Below are 22,938 nucleotides of genomic sequence, written 5' to 3' on the forward strand. Positions count from 1 at the left end.
TCTGGAATAGCCCTAAAAGAAACCAATGTTCAGGGAGTAAACTCATCAAAGTTCATGACGATAAATATTACATAATATCGAAAATAGATCGATTACGAAAATAAATAAAAATAAGTATGCGAACCAGAGTCACAATGCATTGCATTGGCTTTGTCCATTGACCTGGGATCGTTATTTAGGATTTATCCATTATTCACCCGAAGTATCTTTTCTTTAAACTTTGTATCGAGATTCAGATTGATAAATACTTAATAAACATGATAAAACACTGTGCAAGCAAGACAAAAAGAGTTATGAGTCAATTCGAAAACCTAAAATTCAAATGGAGAAGGACACAGAGTATTTATAAAAGATACGGAAGCGAGAATTTCAGACATCGTGCATATCATATATATTGCCCCTTGCTTAATTGTATAGAAATTTGGAAAATAAATTATTTTTTTGCCTATTTACAGATCAAAGGTCAACATTATTTGTTGTCAAAGTGGTAAATAAAAAGATGCTTTTTAAAAAATGGCTCATCTAGACAATTATCAAGAAACAAACAAGTGTGCCAGTTGGAGAGAAACAGCAAAAATCAAAAGTTTATCATTTAGATTCAATTTCTTCACTCACTGTCCTCTAAATTTGTATTAAAAAACTGTTGCAAAATCTTCCTTTGTATGTCATTTCATTCAATTCATTGGTTGGTTTGCTGTAAGGTTTCTGTCCCATTGATGTTGCCCATTTCCTTCTTTCCTTAATTATTAAACCTATAAACAAATGGACTTCATTTGTTTGTGATGCAAAACAGTGCTAAGATTTATATGTATTATTTGACAATGAAAAACTTCAATATTTATTGCAACCATCAGGGCAAGTAACAGTTTTACTTTCCCAGGGACAAGTGCTCACAACAAATATTTCCACACCCCTGTATGTGCAGTAGTTAAATGTTTTGAATTGTTTTATGTTCATCATGAATTAATATATTTATTAGTGCCACACAGATAATATATAGAAGGCCTAGTGATAATTAGCTTTTTGACCACAAATCATATCCACTCTTTAAACTGTAAAACCTATCTATGAGCTCTATGAAAAAATACACATTTATTAAAAATCAAAAATCATGTTATATTCTGTTTTAATGAGAATTCTACAGGAACAGTCAACATCCTAACCAAATATTTGTATCTATGAAGGAATTAAGTAAAAGTTTAGCAATATTAACTGATTAGTTTTCTTATTCCATTTCAGTATATGTAAAGTTATATTCCAATCAGTGTTGCAGTATCACCATTGGATATCCATGGCTTTAGGCCCTAACAAATTTGGGGCCTATACTGGTACCATGAATATACTGTTGATATTTTTTGGTATTTCGTCACTTCTTATGAGTACCTTGATTGTTTACATCCTAATTCAGCCTGAAACTAGAGACAGTGTTTACATTGATATGTACACATTTACATGGTGTAGCTTTGTTACTGGCATGACTTTTGTATCAGCAGCAATATTTGAGTTCATGTTACGCAATATTAGGTCGGGATATTTGCCTGACATTGTCAAATTTAAAAATCAAATGAATGAAAATGAGGAAAAGCCTACAAAATCTAATCGCCTGCATACTTATTTAGAAGAGAAAAAGTACAATTTTACGTCAGAAACAGAAATTAAATCACAAGGAAGTTTTAATTCTGAAGATGATGAACCAATCAAAAGTGCTGTTGACCTTCCAGAGCTGAAAAAGTTAAAACAAATAGATAATTCCAATCAGAGTCAAATTAATACTAATCATGAAAACATAGATAATAATTTAGAATATGGAACTAGATCAAGTACTAAAAAATTTCAAGGTAGTTATGATGAAAAAAACAATAAGTCTGATGTTGATAATTACTGTTCTAAAAACTCTAAACTGGGTAGAAGTCAGCTCAGTTCTAATGATGAATTATTGGCGGTGGAATATATTCAGCCTGGTTCAAAAACAGCCATTGAGTCTTCAAAACATTCCAGTAGTTTAATGAAGTATCTAGGAACTCGTAATATGAGTCAAAATGCCAATGTAAGTCTTTATTCTGTTCAAAGTCGAGGTACACAAACTAACTGGACACGGAGAAATAAATCTAACAAAGGAATATCACATCATGGTATCTTAGTTGATAAACGCCAAAATGCTCAAGAAATTCGAATGTATAGTAGTAGTAGAAGCAACTGGATGTCACAGTCAGATGAAGCTGTTCAAATAAAACAAGTTTTTCATACAAACTCTGACGTAATTAATTCTGATACACCTAAACCAACCCACACAGATACAGGCTTAGCAATGAGAGGTAATTTACCAACTGCCAATTTAAAGAAAACTGATGAAATTGAAACTTCTGAGAAAAGCATGCTCGAGTCTGAGACCAGTGTACAACACAGTAAAGGACCACCAGTAACTTGGAGTGATATTGGAGTGTCGCAAATAGATGACAGAGGAAATAGAATTCTAATGTCAGCATCACAAGATGAAATCCAAGGTAAGAGATTACTGGTGGTAAATATTTCATTGCAATGTTAAAAAAAAGACAAAAAATAAAGTACGGTACTAACGTTTCTACTTCAGACGCACATTTTGACAATATATATGAATAAGGATCATGCTTTCCTTCTTCTTCGAAGTGCATGTTTTAATTTGTATATGGAAAATTGAGCAATTTCTTCATTTTAGAAAGTTAAATAAAAAGACAGCTTGCATGCAGATTTAACAATGTTTTACCTTTGATAAAACTTGAGGAAAAAAGATAAGCCATTTGAATGTTTGTCTTTTCATAAGTTCTATATCAATTTTGAAAATAGTTCAAATATTCAGTAGAAATTAGTATGAGACTCGAATATGGTTTTACTCAATTTTTGATCTGATTCCGATAAAGGTAAAATAATTTAAAACAAAGTTATTTTATTATTCAGCTTCTACCAGTAGGATTAACTGTTTTCAACAATTTGTTGAGGATTGGGATGACACAGAAATAATTTCAATTGACGATCTTAGACATGAATGTAGTGTGTTTTTGAAACAGTTGGTCAGCCATGTTGGAAAGCAAGAAAAGTATTTAAAAAAACAAATTAGACATGGTGATACAAGATGTTTTACAGGATTGGAAGTCATTGCAGATAGATGGTTTCAGGAATTAAGAACAGAGAGTTATAAATTTATCATTTATAGGGCTTTTCAGAAAGGTAATATTACACCTGTTTTTATGCCCCATTTATGGGCATTATGTTTTCTGGTCTGTGCATGCGTCTGTTCGTTTGTCCATCCGTCTGTCCCACTTTAGGTTAAAGTTTTTGGTCCAGGTAGTTTTTGATGAAGTTGAAGTCCAATCAACTTGAAACTTGGTACACATGTTTCTTATGATATGATCTTTCTAATGTTAGAGTTTTTATCCCATTTTCATGGTCCACTGAACATAGGAACTGTTAGTGTGGATGGTCATCCATGTACAGTGGACACATTCTTGTTCATACTACTAAAATTGCCTGCCTTAATTATTTTCATTTTACTTGTCTGTTAATAGTTAGAAAAAACAATTCAGACATAACTTCTTTTTAAGTTTGAATTAAAGTAACCAAATCAACAAGACATAAGTTGGTTAAAACTGAAGTGAAATCACTAGACTGAAGCGGACATGATTTGGTTAAATCTGAAGATACTTAGTCAAATAAGTTTCATCTAATTTATGTGTTCAGGAAGTTTAAAGACTTTTTTATATAAATGTAATCAAATAAATTAAGTCAATTGACAATTCAGTCATATCAATGGTCCATAACAATGTTCTAAAAGTTTTACTGGAAGTGATCTTGTTTTAATCAGTTTTTTTTCTATCAATGTTTTTACTATGAACTCTTGTTTTATAAACACTATTGGATAATTCCTAAGCTATAACTATGATTGACTAAGTGGTGTTTTTTAAATGCATAGGGGATGGGAGACACTATAATTTATAAATTATAGGGGTTCCACTTTTTTTAGTATTTTGTTAGAAATACTGGTATATGATAGGTGAAAGGAAACAAATTTTATATTATGGGTAATCTGGGTATTAAACAAAAAAGCCTCCCATACCCCTACCTACCCATCCTGTTTAAATCAGGAACAGCCCTATTTTCAACCAAAGTTTCAAGAATTTTTTCAATCAAATCTGTCCCAGTTTTTATGGTTGTTCTTCGACCATCTGTCTAGAAAAGTCATATGAAACTGAGTGTCTTGAAATTTTCATGGTTTAAAAAAATATTGGTCAATGTTGTTTGTATGCCCCACCTACGATAGTAGAGGGGCATTATGTTTTCTAGTCTTGGCCTCCGTTCATCCCTCTCCAGGTTAAAGTTTTTGGTCGAGGTAGTTTTTGATGAAGCTGAAGTCCAATCAATTTGAAACTTAGTACACTTGTTGCAAATGATATGATCTTTCTAATTTTAAAGCCAAATTAGACATTTGACCCCAATTTCACAGTCCACTGAACATAGAAAATGAAAGTGCGAGTTTCAGGTTAAAGTTTTTGGTCAAGGTAGTTTTTGATGAAGCTGATGTCCAATCAACTTGAAACTTAGTACACTTGTTGCTTATGATATGATCTTTCTAATTTTAATGCCAAATAAGATTTTCTACCCAATTTCACAGTCCATTGAACATGGAAAATGATAGTGCCAGTGAGGCATCCGTTTACTTAGGACACATTCTTGTTATATTGTTGTCTGTTATAAGCAGGAGATTAACTATTTGTTGTGATGTGATCTCTAAGACTTTGAATATTTTTTAGTATATAAGCATACAAGACAATTAAATGTGTGCACTATTGTAAAATTTATCATACAAGTAAATAATAATTTTTACAAAATGAAAATTGAATTTGATGTTAGAGGTAAACTTTTTATGCCCCACCTACGAAAGTAGAGGGGCATTATGTTTTCTGGTCTGTGGCTCCGTTCGTCCGTCCGTTCGTTCGTTCGTCCTGCTTCAGGTTAAAGTTTTTGGTCAAGGTAGTTTTTGATGAAGCTGAAATCCAATCAACTTTTATTATGGTACACTTGTTGCTTATGATATGATCTTTCTAATTTTATAGCCAAATTAGACTTTTGACCCCAATTTCACGGTCCATTGAACATAGAAAATGAAAGTGGGAGTTTCAGGTTAAAGTTTTTGGTCAAGGTAGTTTTTGATGAAGCTGCAGTCCAATTAACTTTTAACTTGGTACACTTGTTGCTTATGATATGATCTTTCTAATTTTAAAGCCAAATTATACTTTGACCCCAATTTCAAGGTCCATTGGACATAGAAAATGAAAGAGGGAGTTTCAGGTTAAAGTTTTTGGTCAAGGTAGTTTTTGATGAAGCCGAAGTCCAATCAACTTATAACATGGTACACTTGTTGCTTATGATATGATCTTTCTAATTTTAAAGCGAAACTACACTTTTGACCCCAATTTCACGGTCCATTGAACATAGAAAATGAAAGTAGGAGTTTCAGGTTAAAGTTTTTGGTCAAGGTAGTTTTTGATGAAGCTGAAGTCCTATCAACTTGAAATTAAGTACACTTGTTGCTTATGGTATGATCTTTCTAATTTTTAAGCCAAATTAGACTTTTGACCCCAATTTCAAGGTCTATTGGACATAGAAAATGAAAATGGAAGTATCAGGTTAAAGTTTTTGGTCAAGGTAGTTTTTGATGAAATTGAAGTCAAATCAACTTGAAACTGAGTACACATGTTCCCCACAGTGTAATCCTTCTAATTTTAATGCCAAATAAGATTTTTACCCTATTTCACGGTCCATGGAACATGGAAAATGATTGAGTGGGGCATCTGTGTACTTTGGACACATTCTTGTTAATTTTAATATTCTTATTGTTAATTTTCTAATATTTTATATTTATACAGAAATCCTTGCATGCACTTGTTAACATATATACTCAATTTCAAATGCAAATACAATGTTTTATTATAAGGTGTGACAAAAGCAGTACTGAAACATAATTTAGAAGCCATGCCAGAGATCGACAGTATAATTACTTCCTGGACAACAAAGAATGTGTGCACTGTTATAGAACAATGTTCTGACAAGTTGAATATCCAGAATAGTCTTTCAAAACCTGACATTGAGGAAATATCATACAAAATAATGGTGAGGATCTACAACTTGGCTGATCGATGGTGTCCAAGGATTCTCCTTCAAGGTAAGATCTACAATTTGGCTGATCAATGGTGTCCAAGGATTCTCCTTCAAGGTAAGATCTACAATTTGGCTGACCAATAGTATCCAAGGATTCTCCTTCAAGGTAAGATCTGCAATTTGGCTGACCAATGGTGTCCAAGGATTCTCCTTCAAGGTAAGATCTACAATTTTTCTGATTGATGGTGTCCAAGGATTCTCTTTCAATGTAAGATCTACAACTTGGCTGATCGATGGTGTCCATGATTCTCCTTCCAGGTAAGATCTACAATTTGGCTGATCAATGGTGTCCAAGGATTCTCCTTCAAGGTAAGATCTACAATTTGGCTGATCAATGGTATACAAGGATTTCCCTTCAAGGTAAAATCTACAATTTGGCTGACCAATGGTATCCAAGGATTCTCCTTTTAGGTAAGATCTACAATAAGGCAGATCAATGCTCCATCCAGGAAAGCAGATAAATGTTCCTTCCAGGTAAGATCTACAATTTGGCTGTAGGAGCTAGAATCAGTGTTGATGTCAAAGTGAAATTTTGAAATAAGATACAAAACCTCAAAAGCATACTCTTTGGATGAGTGGTCTGAGTAGGTGATCCACATTCATCAATAACCTGTCATCAACGAGTTTCAACATGGCACAAGGCAGATGCACTGAAAACAATATTTCTAAATAAGAAAAGCCTGTATTCCTGTCTAAGGTCAATGGTTTTCTCTGGGTATTCTGGTTCATTCAATAATTAAAACTGGCCTCTATGATTTAACCAAGAAAGACAATTAACCACAAACTATCTGTTAATATAAAAAATAACATTGACTTTCTTTATATACATGAGAAATGTTTTGAAAACATTTCAAATTTGCATTATTCCATGTTTTCTGTTGTAGATGGAAGGCAACTTGAAGAAGAAATAGGGTTTAGAACTGGACTAGAAGCAATTCTATCTTCTAAAGGTAGCCTACTTCAATTTCAGGATCTAATATCAACTTCTAGTAAGTATAGTGTCATTTGCTCAGAATAAATATCAAAATATGTACTGAGGATTCATTTATTTTATATCGGGTAATGTGGGTTCCAATTTGGTGGATTGAGGAAAGATTGAACTTTAATATGGAAACTTGATTTCTAGGTTTTTGTAGAAATTTGCATGTGAATCAAATGTATAGGATTTGTACTTAATTGTTGAACACATAAATTGGTGGTTGACCTAATCCCAAAAAGTCCTGAAAAACTGGTAGCCTACAAATTATAATGAATCTACATTAATAAATAAAAAAAATAAAGTAAATACCAAAAAAATGAGACAGTACAACAGACCATTCCAACCATGAAAAATGACTTACAATAAAAAGATGAAATTGCAAAGTAAGACAGCATATAAAATGTATGACAACACATGGTCTGGATAGCCTGACTAAGTAGAGTCACACAAATGGTATGTTTAAATCAGTTTTACCTGTGCATAATTTATCCCCTATTGCCTATCCAGACTTAGGGTCTCCTTTGAAAATATGATACTTACAAAACTGAACAGGATGCCTTTGATCAACTTGTATCTATAAACAGTTTATCAGTAACTTTTTTTTTAGTACTTTAAGCATTATTTTTCGTACATGTACAAAATGTTTTTACATGCATTAGTAATTAAAGTAAAAAGATAATATTCTAGAAAATAGTATTTTTTAATCATACAGAAACTATCCCATGGCGATTCTGTTTTGCATTTGACTTCAATAACTCAATAACAACAGGAAATTTGTAATTGTTTATTAAAACTTGCAGTGATTCATATTCAGACCCAGTCCGATAGGAATAGAAATAATAATGGTGGAATTATTGAAACTTTGACAAGTCAAGCATCAATGAGCACATTAAATTCTTCAGAATATCTGGTCCTTTACACACTAGCCTCATGTGTGGTCAGATTGGCCTTCCAGAACCAGGACTGGATTCTTAGAGAGGACTGGGACAAAATAACACAAGGGTCAACACCAAGATATTTAGATGAGTTCTTTAGGCAACAACAATCAGAACTATTAACAGTGTGGAAATTATGTTCCAATATTGTTGATGAAGCCCAAGAAGAATTAGATAAAGATTATAAAGATGCCAGTTTTGTTTATACTCAGTTTTTGGTTCGTCAGCTAGCATTATCAAGTTTGGAAGACCTTATAAAAGATGATGAGGACAAATTCTGTGAAAGATATAAAGAATTAAGATCCAAGTTGTACAAGCAATGGAGTAAACAGGTATCTGAATAGTTTTTGTAGATATATAAGCCATGTTAGTATGTTGTATTTAAATATGGTTATAATAATATGTTATAACATCATACCTGATTGTTTAGAAATGAAAATTAAAATGTTGTGATTTATAAACATATATAAAAAAACATTCAGTTACCACATCGATCATGTAACTTCAAATAAAATTTTAGTACAAAAAGAACTCCTGAACTTTATTATTATCGGCAAATTTTCAAAATCACCACATTTCCATAGATATGGCAACTTTGAATTAGTAATTAAGTGTAACCATTTTTTCTGCACTCTACTCTTAATTTGAATGAAAGGAGATGTGGGGTGTATGTCAATTGGACATCAACCCAATGACAAAATTAACCTAAAGACATATAAAGGACAGAGGAGCCGGTGTTGATACAATACTGCTAGCTCTAATCAATTGTTACAAGCATGTTTAAAGTTGTTAATGAAATAAATAATCAAAGATCTGCTATCTACTCGGACTATTTCAGCATGTTGTAAACAAGTTTGAAATTATTTTTTTGAATCAAGCTCATATTTTTAACGGTTGATTTTTGTGTTACAGGGTTTCCATCAGACACTTAACACAATGAATTACCTACCAGAGGTGTTACTGAGTAATTATATTGCCAAAATTAAAGATCAGGACCATATCACAGATGACACTTCACCTTACTTCATCCTTAGTCAAAGTCATTCATTAGACAGGATCAAAGCAGAACTTGGACATACCATTATGACTACTGTTAAGGAGAACCTATATAGTTACGGTGGACGTCTATTCTTTTTAACTGATGAGTATGAACTTAAATCATTGATGGATAGAGGAGATTTTCATATTACTGAACATACTTTCATCATGGTACGTAAATAACTGTCATAGAAATTAACCATGTTATACAAAGGTACTCTTGAGGGTTGGTTAAACATCCAACAAAATCCAATTTAAGGTTACTGACTCTTTTTTTTTTTAATTCTGAAATATAAAACAAATTACTTAATATTAGATAAGTATTATTGAATTGTAAATTAACGAAGATGAGACATTTTTTTTCGATTCATTTACTGTGATTTAAATGCCATTTGTTCAGTATTATATAGCAATCCAATTTAAAAGCCCACAAAGTTACTTATTTACATTTACAAGTACCCCATTTCGTAAGTCCCTTGTTCACCCACAAAGAGTAGGTAGGGGTGTTTCCATAAGGATGAGTCTGTTTTATTATGTACATGCCACAAGTTGCATTCTGGTATTTTCGGAATTATTCAATTAGATACTCTTTTTTCACTTTCTCAATTCTACTTGCAAATGCTGGTGTATTAAGACCTGTAAGTTTTGGAATGAATACTATTTGCTCTTTATTATTTTCGCATTTAAGTTACATGTTATTGTATGCCTAAAAGCAATCACAGGATTTCTCGTGATCACTTAATCATTATTTTATTAAATTCAATAAAAATTTAGAATTTAGAATAATAAAAATAGTTGACAATTTTCAGCTGTCCGAAACCTGCAAAAAAAATCCTAATATACAACCTCAGTATATTGTTATGAAAAAAGTAAATTCTGTTTATATTTGATATTTTTGTTTTCTTCAGGTGGATTCAGCAGTTGTAGAAACATTTAAGATGTTACCAGATGTAACAAATTCTTTGCTAACATGTGAAATACAGGAGTACGTGAGTGCAATGCTTGTCAATAAGGCAGTTGATTCAGCGAGACATGTGGTGATGTTAGAGAAACAGGTTAATTATGCTAAACATTTAGTTAGAGATATATAAAAAAACAAGAACACTGCATTGTATTTATTAGGACTTAGATCTGATCTTGTTACAGGAAATGTGACATACTGTGGATTCATTATTATTTGTGTATTTGGTGAGGAAATGTGAACAACAAATTTTGATATTCAAGGAAGAACGCATTTTCTTTAGGCTTTTATATAGTTTTGCAAAACCTAGAAATCAAGTATTTACAACTTTTTTTATGTCTCATTCCACGAAAAATTGATGTCCGCAAAAAAAAAATAATGAATTCACAGTATAGATTGCAGTACATGTTATAATTGAAATTTCTTTTTGAATTTTACTTAAATCATCTCAAATCTGTATAGGGGTAGCTAAGACCTTAAAAAATATTATAAGGCATTTATTAAGAATTGAATGCTTCTTTTTGTAATTTTATTTGGGTGTAAAAGCGATGACCGAAGTACATTTTGTATGAAGCGCAGAAGCGCTTCATACTAAAAATGTGCGCACGGTCAACGCTTTTACAACCCTATAAAGTTACAAAAAGAAGCATTCAATACTTATAATTACATTGTTTAGCTATGAATATGAAAACACGAATTTAATAATTTTTGTATTTTATTCACCTGTGCACTTTATTGTTGGACCACGTGTTATCATGAATGAAAAGTTTTATTGAGTGATGCAACTGCTTACGGAATAACACGTGATGTGCAGTTTGCCAATCAAAATAAAGTATTATAATGAAACATACATATAATGTAATTATGTGTAAATAACATGATGAAAGTAAAATTATTAGTAAAGTATAATTAAATGTATTTATGTCCCAGCTGTGGTGGAGGGAGCATTTAGTGTTATCTCTGTAAGTAGTATATTTGTCCATCCCAAAATAAGTTAATGTTTTCTAACTTTAGTTTGCCTCTACAAAATGTTATGAAACTTATACACAATGCTGATTACCAAAACATACACATGAAGTTTGAATTTCAGTGGTGTCACTTTTACAGTTCTTGAGTTATGCCCCTTTATAAACATTTTTTTTTGCCTCACCCCTAATCATGCTAATGTTATGAATTTTATAAACCATGCATTTTACCATAAAACACAAATTTATTTCGAATTTGGGTGGCGTCACTTTAATAGTTTGTTCCTTTATATAGAAAATAATAGTGCATTGACTTGACATATCAACTATATGAGGATGAGGCTTAGAAACGGGGAAATGCGAGGCTCTGCCGAGCTTTTTCCCCGTTTCTGGCCGAATCCTCATATCATATAGATGATATGTCAAGTCAATGATGCACTTTTATAACAATTGTCTTTATACTGAAATCTAAAAAAAAAAATTCAATGTTAATGCTGTTAATTTAATTTAAATATTGGGCAAAGTCCCCCTTTTATAAGACCTCATATCATGCAGGCAAAGAAATATGGGCAGGAATTCACTAGTGAAATTTTAGGGTCAATAGTGTTTATCCAATTAAAAAATAAAGAAATCATGCAAATATGGAGAATAAACATTGTTTAAATAGCAAAGTGGGTTAGTCTTTATTGCCACATGCAAAAAAAATGGATCCAATTAAAAAAAAATTTAAAAAATCAGCACTTGTTATGTGCTGGCAGTTGAAAACTGTAGACAAAAAGTGTGACATTTCTGCAGTGGCAAAACCCCTAGTCATATTTAGAATATGCATGAAGAATTGTTCTACTATAATAGTTGAAAATCAACTGCAAAATGATCGGTCTATCATTTAGAAACCCCATTTTGTACAGAATCCGATTATTGCTGCAAATAAAATACGTTTGAAAATGGACAAGTGCATGTAACTTTTCGGGTCAACAAATGTTACATGCACCTTTTCATTAGCTGATTAGCTTTGGAAGCAAGTTATTGGTCCAGCATGGCAAATTTTGAAAGGTGTCAACAATGGTTACAATTTGGATTTCATGATTTTTATCAATCAACTGAAGTTTGAAAAATATAGAAGGTAAGAAAATTTATTTCATTTTCGTGTCAATACTGCCCAATAATACTCATCTTTTTATAACAGTTGTATACTTTTTATAGTAAGCATTACCATAACTATTTTTTTCAAATTTCAACCCACTGATAATTACATTAAAATGTGGCTTTGTCATCTTTCACACTTGGCATCTACCAGTGATCAAGCAGATGATAAGAGAGTGGGACCAGGTTAATTTTGACCTCACAATGAAGTGTTACATGCACTTTTTGTGTAAATTAGGTTCTTTGATAATGATGTGTGACTTGCTTTGCAATTTTGTCCAAAAATATAAGTTTATCTTGTATTTAAACAGGTTTGACCCTTACGATATTCATTTTATTGCTGGAGAGATTTCTGTACATAACATTGACACAAAAATATTTACCAAGGAAAGGTGTCTATGATACATGCAAAAGCTTTTTTTTGTACGGTTTGCCTTATCAATCTAATTTTTTACATGAAATACCACAGATTAATTGCCAATTTGATTAACTAGTACTACTTGTTTTCATTCTCAGCATTATAAAGATAACTGGCCACTTAATTTGAAAACATAAAATGTAACATTGACACCAGAATAAAAACAATATTACTTTATTACACTTAAAGCATAACTGGCCAGTGCATAATATTAAATCAAATGTAAATTTATGCTGAATTTTTAACAGAGAAGTTGTTGATCTTTCTTGATTTCTAGACTTTACAATATTTACTTGTAATTCTTATCGTTTAAAGGCATGTAACATTGACACATCTTCTGCGTCCAGGTTACATGCTACAACCTAATAAATGTGCATACAATTATTCAATCAATAAAATCTTGTTGAAATTTAAAATTTGCTTCATTAAAATGATATTAAAGAAATAAATGAGTTTTAATTATTTGTGTTTATTTTTTTCCTGATTGACTAGCAATTTTTCCTCATCATTTGTTGGTGTTCCTGTCAATGTTACATACATAACCCAGAATTATAATGTTTTAAAAGCATTGATTTCCAAACCTCTGTTATGAGCTTTAAAATGAGTTTATCTGAGTTTTTAAATGACTAACATCTGAAATATTGTCATCACACAATTTCTTTGATGCTCCTATGATAACTTTATGAGTAACATGGACTACGGTTTTTGTATCAGGTCTTTTTTGTGTTACATGAGAAGATTTTACTGTGTTGAAATCAACAGTTAATCTAATTTTTAATATTCAAAGTTATTATTATGATACTTATTTTAAAAAATAATGTATAAAGTAAACCCAAATTAAACTTTTTTTTCATTAAGAAATTGTGTACATTGTATGTAACATTGACACAGTCTATTATTTAGACTTTCACATGTTCAGGCCAGTGTTACATGCGTAAACAAAACTTACTGCCATATGGAGCTATTATCTTATTTTTTATTTTACAAAATTAAAGCGTTTTTATGTTTTCCTGTTTAATTTGTCTTTTAACACTAGTTAGTAACATTGACAACAATATTTTGTGTCCATTTTGTGTCCAGATTTTTTTTATGTTACATGCAAAGGTATTACTTCCTTAAAGTCAGACATTTATATAACATTTTATAACCTAAATGATTAATTAGATATTACTGGGCAGCAATTATATTATTTCTCCAAAGTTGACTATTAAGCACACCACTTTCATCTTCTGGTCTTCATGTATGTAACATTGACATACAACCTTTTACTTTCTGTCAATGTTACATGCATGAACAGAACTGATAACATTTACTAACTCCTTTGCTCTATTAAGAGATTATTGATAATTTAACCTGTTTTACCACCATCAAACTTCATCTTTATTTCTAAATTTAGACATTCTTTTTAGAAGTGTATTTTCTTCATTGACAACAAAATTGGTGTCGGTCTTGAAAATTTACATGCAATTTTTAATAAAAAAAATCTACAGGCAATATAAACCTTAAAAGGAAAAAGTTGATCAGCAATAAATGTGATGAAGAAAACTCTCAGGAAGATGCTGCAAAAAGATACTGTCCCTGTCAACCAGTCAGATGGTGATGTCCCTGGCAGCCAGACAGATGGTGATGTCCCTGTCAGCCTGGAAGATAGTGATGTAAATATCAGTCAATCAGTTAGTTGGTGATGTTCCTGTCAGTCAGTCAGTCTGTGATGTTCTTGTAATCCAGTCAGAGGGTAATGTCCCTGTCAGCCAACAGATGGTGATGTCCTAGTCAGCCTGGCAGATGGGGATGTTCATATTAGTCAGTCAGTTGGTGATGGTCCTGTCAGCCAGTCAGATGGTGATGTCCCTGTCAGCCAGTCAGATGGTGATGTCCCTGTCAGCCAGTCAGATGGTGATATCCCTTTCAGCCTGTCAAATGGTGATAACCCTAGCTATCAGCCTGGCAGATTATGATGTCTGTGTTAGCCAGTCTGATAAGGTCCCTATTAGTGAGTCAGGTGGTGACGGTCCTTTAAGCCAGTCAGATAGTAGTGTTTGTCTGTGTCAGAAAACCAGATGATGGTGACTGTGTATGCAGACATACTAGTGATCTCCAATTTGACCATTCTACAGCAGTGTAGAAGATAGTTATTTCAAAATCTTGTTTATTTATCCCTTTTCAATCACCAGTCAATACATGTATCATGTGTATTTACTGATGCTCATTATAGAAATCATGAGAAATTCCATTTGTAACATATTTTTTTTAACTGTTATGCCAATAATTGACATTCCAGAATATCTTTTGCATTATAAGAGGTTCAGGCTCCTTCTGATTTCAAAATAATAATATTAAACTCATCATGGATACCAGAATTGAAATTTTGTAGGCCAGAAACGCTTTTCGTTTACAAAAGACTCTTCAGTGACGCTAATTATAAAACAACAAAGTAAAAGAAGGCCAAATAAAGTTGAAAACAGGACTATGGTCTAGTGGGTGTTGGTTTTCTCTTCTGAATTGTTTTACACTGGTCATTATGGGGCCCTTTAAATTGTGGCTTCCTGTAGTTTAGGTAACAAGTTTTCAAGATGAAATGGCATTGAAAAATCGAAACAAGATATTTGAGAGTTTCTATATTATTGTAAATTTTATAATCTATGCATGGATTTTGGTTCTGATTAAGGGTAGATTAATTGTTTTTTTTTTGTTGTTTTTTTTTCAGATAGATAGTTGAAAATGTTGGAGACAGAAAACAAGAAACAAGAAACTTGTTTTGAATGTTTGAAATAAAATTTATTGTTTAAACCTTAAAAAGTTATCATAAATGTAAGATTTACCAGCAGAAATAAAACGAGATATTGGGTAATATGTCTATCAGACAACAACCTCAAAGATGAAACCCAAATTGTTCTTTATAGAAGTTATGTAAACGATTGAAAATAAGATTCTCAATAAATGCAGCTGTATCAACCTCTCGTAGATTTGTCCATATTTTGTCTTGGTTTTTCATACTATTAATTTTAAGTGTAACTGTGTCACATGAATGAGGGATACATGTAATCATTTTGTACCCTTACTTTGTCAGTATTAGTTATTGAGTGAGAAACTTGTGGATGCTGATGTTTGTGTGGTTGTCTTCTTATCAATCTCATCCCTGTGCATAAAAAAACGGGTTGCTTAAACTTACTGATATAAAAATGTTTCATGTATAAATTGATCTATCTTTGGTCTTAATTTGATTTTTCTGGTTATTTTGACATTTGAATATCTTTTAATTTAGCCTTCCATAGTGTACCACCATGAACAAGCATAACTACTGGTATAGTTAAAAAATATGTCTGCTGTCTGAAATTTAGGTGAATGGTTTTGGTATTAACCACTATTTAAATAATATCATATATGAGAAATGTGGCAGTATAATTGTATAATTTACATTCAGATGGTTGTTTGGAGGCTTTTTATATCTTTTAAGGTCAATTCTGGCATGGTTCATTATTCATATATTTTGTGTCCACGTTACATGCAACATTTAAGTTACTATTTTATGACAGAAATGAGATAATTGCAAAAATATTAATACAATTTTTTAATGTGAGGGTAACACAATGAAAAAGAGCCTTTACATGTTCAGAAAGAAAATGATTCTTACTGTATTTATCTCTTAAACATTGCATGTAACATTGACAGAAAAGTAGAGGAAACTTGTTTTCACAAAATTTCTGAAAGAAATGAAAATATACATTTTAGAGTTTTGATGATAGACAATGTTTTGTGATCAATATATATGATATTGAATGTTGAATAAGTTAAGGAATCATTAATCTCAATTTGGAAAAAGTGTCCATGTTACATGCTCCAAATTCATTATTTGCATTGGTAATCCAAACTGACGCAAGTTTGAAAATGATTTTTTGGTTACAAATAGAAGGACACCATTTGTAGCAATAATTTGTAAAAAATTTAGAAGCTTATAATGATTTTTATTTTTTTCTTACAATGTCACACTAAAGTAGCATTAGTGAATTCCTGCCCATATACAACACAATGAAATGTACATTGCCTGTTGAAATCAGCAATTAATGGTGAACAAATTTGGTTGGATATGGACTACCCTTACCAAAACGTGCTAACATGTTGTACATGAGATGCTAACATTAGAAACTAACCTGATTGCACATGAGGTTTTTAACATGCAAATTAGGTGAGCATTTTGTGAGCCAAAAAGTTGCACATATGAAACTAACCTAATTTGCATGTTAAAAACCTCACGTGGAAATGCTCACATGAGCTTTTGTTTCACATGTGCATTTTTATCAGATTGCTCATATGAGCAGCTGCTAACATGTTGCACACGTGAAAATTAGTTCCAGATTATGATGATTAAATTGAATCTATAGATTAAAACAAAATGGCTGCTTCAAAATAGGATAACTTTTTAAAATTTAAATGAAGATCTTAAATAATTGAAAATAAAATGAAATAGAAATGATAACTAACAAATAATTAACCACTGTGAGTCACACTGGTTTTATCAGATTCCAACAATTCCATAAAGTTCAAATAGCACAAGATTTGGCTTAAATTAATTCATTTCCATCTCCCTTCAAAATGATGCTTTGAGTTTGAACTTACAGGAAGTACATGACTGGGCATGTCATTTTGAAAAAGCTCATATGAGCAATTGTCTATGTTAGTTTTAAATGGTTAGAAGAATGGACAAAATTTTCAAAGTACAAAACTAACATAAAACTAACATCTAGATGATAAAAGCTCACCTGAGGTTTGAATTGCACATATGAGCATTATGTTAGATTTTTTTGTGCACATATAAACTACCAAACTGCACATGTGAGCAATCTGATTTGCATACAATTCTTACGTGCATCTCATGTGCTTTTGTTAGCAATTTCTGATCGGGTAAAATATCAATAAGCATAAAAAATAATTATTTTGAAAGGTTGCAAATAAAAAAATATTAACCAGTGAAATAAGTATTTCCAAAAATTGTAATTAAAAAAAGGTTTGAGTCGTTCCATACATCGTTGTATACATTGGAAACAAGAAACAGTTGAAGAGGTCGTATGAATAATTAAACCCTATGCAACAGGTTGCGGAGGGTATAATGGTTTTGACCCGTCTGTCCGTCAGTCTGTCTGTCAGTCCTGTTTCTTGTAATCACAACTCCTCTCAAACCACACAACAGAATTTCCAAAACCTTTTCAGATAATAAGGACATACTATATAGTTGTGCATATCGACAGGAAATTGCGATTCAATTTTTTTTCTAGGAGTTACGCCCATTTGAACTTATTTACCCAATATACTACTGCAACCCAATATACTACTGCAACCTTTTGTCATTGCAACTCCTCTCAAACCACACAACAGAATTTCATGAAACCTTTTCAGATAATAAGGACATACTATATAGATGTGCAAATCGACAGGAAATTATGATTCAATATTTTTTCTAAGAGTTACGACTCTTTGAACTTATTTGTTTCAATGCACTTCTGCAACAGTTTGTCATCGCAACTCCTCTGAAACCACACAACATAATTTCATGAAACTTTGTAGATAATAAGGACAAACTATGTAGATGTGCATATTGACAGGAAATTATGATTGATTTTTTTTTCTTATGCAATTTTCTTTACTTACACATTTTATTTCGACAACTTAAAATATTCATGAGGAAAAGTGATATTGGGTTAGTGACTGTATATGACATAGAAATATACAGTCAAGGCGTTTTGACTGCTCAAATAGAACGAGTGCAATATAAAAGATTTTATGCATGCAGATGTGTCAAATGGACACATTCTCCATTTATTACTAGTAATGAATGGATTATTTATTACTTAATTGTGTTAAACATTAGTAAGAAGGGAAGCCAGGTGAGTGACAAAGTATTGGTTTTATTAGTAACAGAAAACAAGATATAGAAATAGAAAATTTTACAATTGTATTTCAGATAGAGAAGCAGAAACGTGAACCAACCAAGATCAATATGACAGAATTTGCGTCAGTTGCAAAATGTAAGAAGTTGTAATTAATTAGGCATAATATTTGGAAAACATATAACCCCTTGATTAATGATGATAATATTTTTAGATGACCAGGCAATTAAAAGTACATATTTTCACATGAAAAGGTTTATTTATATACAAGTAAGATGTATTACACATTTCAATAAATGCATAAAAAGCAAACTACGCTACAAAGGGAATATGCTTTGAATATTGAATACTCTTATTTGCATTTAATGTATTGTGTTATATTTTATCATATATCTTAACATGTACATTGACCTAGACATATCCCATCACTCCTGCAACTTTAATAACTCTATATAAAAAAGAAGATGTGGAAGGGTTGCCAATGAGACAACTCTCCACAAGAGACCAAAATGACACAGAAATTAACAACTATAGGTAACTGTACAGCCTTCAACAATGAGCAAAGCACATACCACTAAGTCAGCTATGAAAGGCCCCAAAATGACAATGTTAAATAATTCAAACAAGAAAACTAACGGCCTATTTTTTGTATAAAAAATGAATGTCAAGTTCACTTGGTAACAACATCATGAGGAGCTATTGAAATCAATATATATAATATACGTTAAGGCAGCATTCATTTGACTTTCGGTGGAGCTATGGATTTTTAAAAAAAAAAAAGTTTGTTTCCATTTTGTGGAGAAATAAAAATTTGTTTTGGACCCTGAGAAAAAAAAATTGTTTGTTTTACCTTCAGCTGCCACTATATGTAATGCTAAAATTGAAAGAAAAAATTGTTTTTGACTTGTCGCCTAAAAAATAGATTGATTTTCGCCAAAGGCCAAAAAAAAGTGTTTCCAGAAAAAAAATCCATAGCCCTCCAGAAAATAAAATGGTTGCTGCCTAACTGGATGTTTATTGGCTCGTTTTGAAGATGATCAATATTACATGTGTGGTTTTATGGTACATGTACCATGTAAGGTTGAATTTTCCACAATTTAGCAAACCATGAAGAAGCCTTTAATGGCATCTCAGAATGAAATCACAATATAAGTTAACTAACTCTGAGGCCTATTAAGAATATTGTCCCATTTGAATGGTAGGATATATAAAGAGATCATAACTCACCAATTGGTATATGAAATTAGTCCCTATATCAGTCCTCAGCTAGATATCAAATCCTTGGCTAAAACTTTGAGGTGATATTGGAGATTTTAGAAGTTACAAGTAATTAAAAACACAAGTTAAACAAGTATTATTTAATTTCAGCATTAGGACCAATGGTGCTATTCCTAAAAAATGTTAAAGCAAGGAATACAATCAAACCAAAGGACTTTGTAGCCAAGATGGAAAACAAACACACAGATTTTGTGGCTGTTAATTTACAAAATGTTTATGAGGCTGGTTTAATTCGAGATGATGCAGCTTTAGACAGGAGCATTACACCAAAAATTTTATATGAACTTGAATGGGATGTAACGAACGAAAATAAGAAATCTTTGCCCCACTTTGTTAAATCATGGTTAGTTGTTATTTTGTTTACTGGAATTTTCTTTAATTTGATGTACGTAACATTTGTTGGAGGGCAACTGTCCCTCAATCAGATAAAAGCATGGTTATTGTATTGGCTATGTTCTGTAACTGCATATGGATTTGTTCTCCTTCCTATTTTAGCAATAGTAGTTGGACTTGTAGCTTATCTAAAGCAATAAATATGGAAAAAAAATCAGTATTGTTTTTTCTTTTTCACTGTACCAAAGTGTATAAATGCCATTTGAAAATTTATTGGACATTTGGTTTGTAACACAGCATCAAATGGAAAAGAAAGAGAATAAAAGGGAGTAGCTGAAAATTGTTAATCAAATCCAAATTTTGCAAAAAACATAATAGATTGAGGGAAACTGTATATAAAGCAAAACAAGCTCTACAAATAAGTTGATGTGACCAAAATTGTCAATTGGCTCCATATAGGAGTAATACCAGGTACATGATGGATGCCTTTTATCGCTTTATGCATGTTTTGCATAAATCATAGCAGACACAGAAAAATTTCAAAATTGTTGAAGCATATGATCAAATAAGTCGCACATGGAAGAAATTGTCAACTTTATAGGAGTTATTGGTCCTGAATGACCATTTCTACTCATTTTATGATTTTTTTGCCAAAACTATGAAAAAACTTTGGCAAAATAAGATCTACAAGAAGTCAAGATGGCCAAATTGTTGGACTTTTTAGGATTTATTGCCCTGAAATGAGATTTTTTTTTACTTGTTTATGTAACTAGCATTTTATCTTGAAAGCTTTAAAATAAAAATAAAAATGAATATTAAAATGGCATAATTTTACCAGGTGATAAATTCAGGCTTTTTAGAACAGTTTTTGTCTAAATAAATTTTATGATAGAAAGAAAACATTCACAACTGTGTCCATAAATGTCATTTAAAGCAATAAATCATTATACAAACCAGTTTGTCTGCTACATCTTTAAATTTGTGATTTTTAGCCAGATTTACCAACCAAAATAATAAGAAGGAGGTGTGCTATGATTGCCAAAGAGACAACTATCCCCCAAAAGTTGACTACCATCTCAAAATATAACATAAGGGTCATTTTCCTTTTTGGTTGATATCTCTTTCTTTAGGGGTCATCCATAATTGTCAACCCTTTTCCAAAGTGCACACTTGAGGGGAGGGGGTTAAAAAATCAACATTTTTCTGTACTTTTTTTTCTTCATAAAAAACCAAGTCAGATATTTTTCAGTTTCTCTTCAATGCTAATTTCTATATTAAAGTACATGTATATAAATAGACAGGATTTTTTTTATTATTACTGTGCTTATCCAGTGACCTTTGGGGTATCACATTAGCAAAGACCAAAACAGTTTACCAAATTGCAGTCAGATTTCTACTCCAACTAACTGATCAACTGGTAAAATATTTTAGCAGATTGCTCAAGTGTTATGTTGTTAGTATGAAGTGAGTGCTGTAAAATAAAAAGTTATACTTACCATCCAGATCCAGTCAGTTGATACCTTTGTCAATCATTTTTAACACAAATAATAACATACTATAGTATGAGTCACTGAATAAAATGGTCTAATTTTAAAATGGAAACTTCTATCATAAATAAATATTATAAATGATTAGTTCAAAACATTGTTTTGTAGGTGTATATTTTATAGCTTTGTCTTCTAAGATGAAGTTATTCACCCCGTATAACCCCGATACAAATGAATCCGGACGTTGACGCGTTCGAAGCGATAATCAGGACAACATTTGGGATGACAATAACTTTGAATGCCTCTCTAGAACTTATTTGAGTATATATAAATATGTCAATGAGCATGTTAGTATCTTTATTCAATTATACAGTTGTTGTAAGTTTTAGATATTGTATAAAACGTTTCATTAAACTGCTAGATGCAAAACGCACAGACATGGTGCAATTTCATACGGTTTACGATGTAAACAATGCTGAATATAATTTTGTGCATACACCTTTGAGTATTAATACCTTAAGCAATACTAAATAACTATACATTGAATTACTACGTGCCTTCAAATGTGCCCTAGAACTTAGAATAAACGCAATATCATACAAAATAAATTTTCTCTGACTGTATTGTTCGTTCCACCAAATGTGTCGCGTTCGTTGTGCGTTTTGAAATAATCACTGTACAGTTCGTTGACAAAAACCGTGACAAACACTTTCTTGTCAAGGTTTCGAGATGGTGTCGGCGACCCTTTTTCTGTATTTTATTGTAAATTTTTACCTGTTAACTTAGTCAAAGTAGTTGAACTTAAAATATCTGTCATAAAAAGCCGAAATTGAAATATGTAACTCGCGCACATCTGCTTGGAATGTTTCTATTGAACATTGAGACTTTCAATGTTTTTCCAGATGAAATGAACAGTAAATAAATATATTCCAGAGGAAAGAAAGTTTCAAAAAGTATAGTACAGTCATTAAAACTTTAATGACTCCCTTTTCACAATTTGAGGCTCTTCCAAATGCCGATGTTGGTCCAAATTCGCCTAGACGAAAGCAGACATACATGAAGGAGCTCGTTGAACTTAATTTGCCGAATGCCATAGATGGCATTCCAACTGCTTTAATTTTTTTATTACTTTTTTTTATATGCGGAGCTTTGTAGATTTGGTGTGGTGGCCAGTAAGACAACGGTCCATCAAAGTTTAAATGAAGTTGGCGTATAAACTATTATAGTCCAATGTCAACATTTAACAATGAGGAAAACCTATACCATACAGTCGCCTAAAAAAGGCCCAGATATGAAAACAAAATATGAAAAAAAAACGATTAAA

At 31.7% G+C, this 22,938-nt stretch overlaps 1 protein-coding gene across 1 annotated transcript in view; it reads left to right on the forward strand.

Moving 5' to 3' along the window:
* The window catches only part of LOC134706992 (uncharacterized), a 31,677-nt gene extending 11,333 nt beyond the window's left edge, over positions 1–20,344 (forward strand). Inside the window, exons 7-15 of the mRNA XM_063566411.1 lie at positions 1,240–2,504; positions 2,935–3,204; positions 5,969–6,196; positions 7,077–7,181; positions 7,972–8,438; positions 9,019–9,315; positions 10,053–10,199; positions 18,591–18,654; positions 19,885–20,344. Of these exons, the coding sequence (XP_063422481.1) occupies positions 1,240–2,504; positions 2,935–3,204; positions 5,969–6,196; positions 7,077–7,181; positions 7,972–8,438; positions 9,019–9,315; positions 10,053–10,199; positions 18,591–18,654; positions 19,885–20,327 (3,286 nt within the window). The 3' untranslated portion in view covers positions 20,328–20,344. The remainder of the gene's footprint in view (positions 1–1,239; positions 2,505–2,934; positions 3,205–5,968; positions 6,197–7,076; positions 7,182–7,971; positions 8,439–9,018; positions 9,316–10,052; positions 10,200–18,590; positions 18,655–19,884) is intronic.
* The last annotated feature ends 2,594 nt before the right edge of the window (positions 20,345–22,938 follow it).

Source organism: Mytilus trossulus, chromosome 2 (genome assembly GCF_036588685.1).
Source record: "Mytilus trossulus isolate FHL-02 chromosome 2, PNRI_Mtr1.1.1.hap1, whole genome shotgun sequence".
NCBI classification, from domain to species: domain Eukaryota; kingdom Metazoa; phylum Mollusca; class Bivalvia; order Mytilida; family Mytilidae; genus Mytilus; species Mytilus trossulus.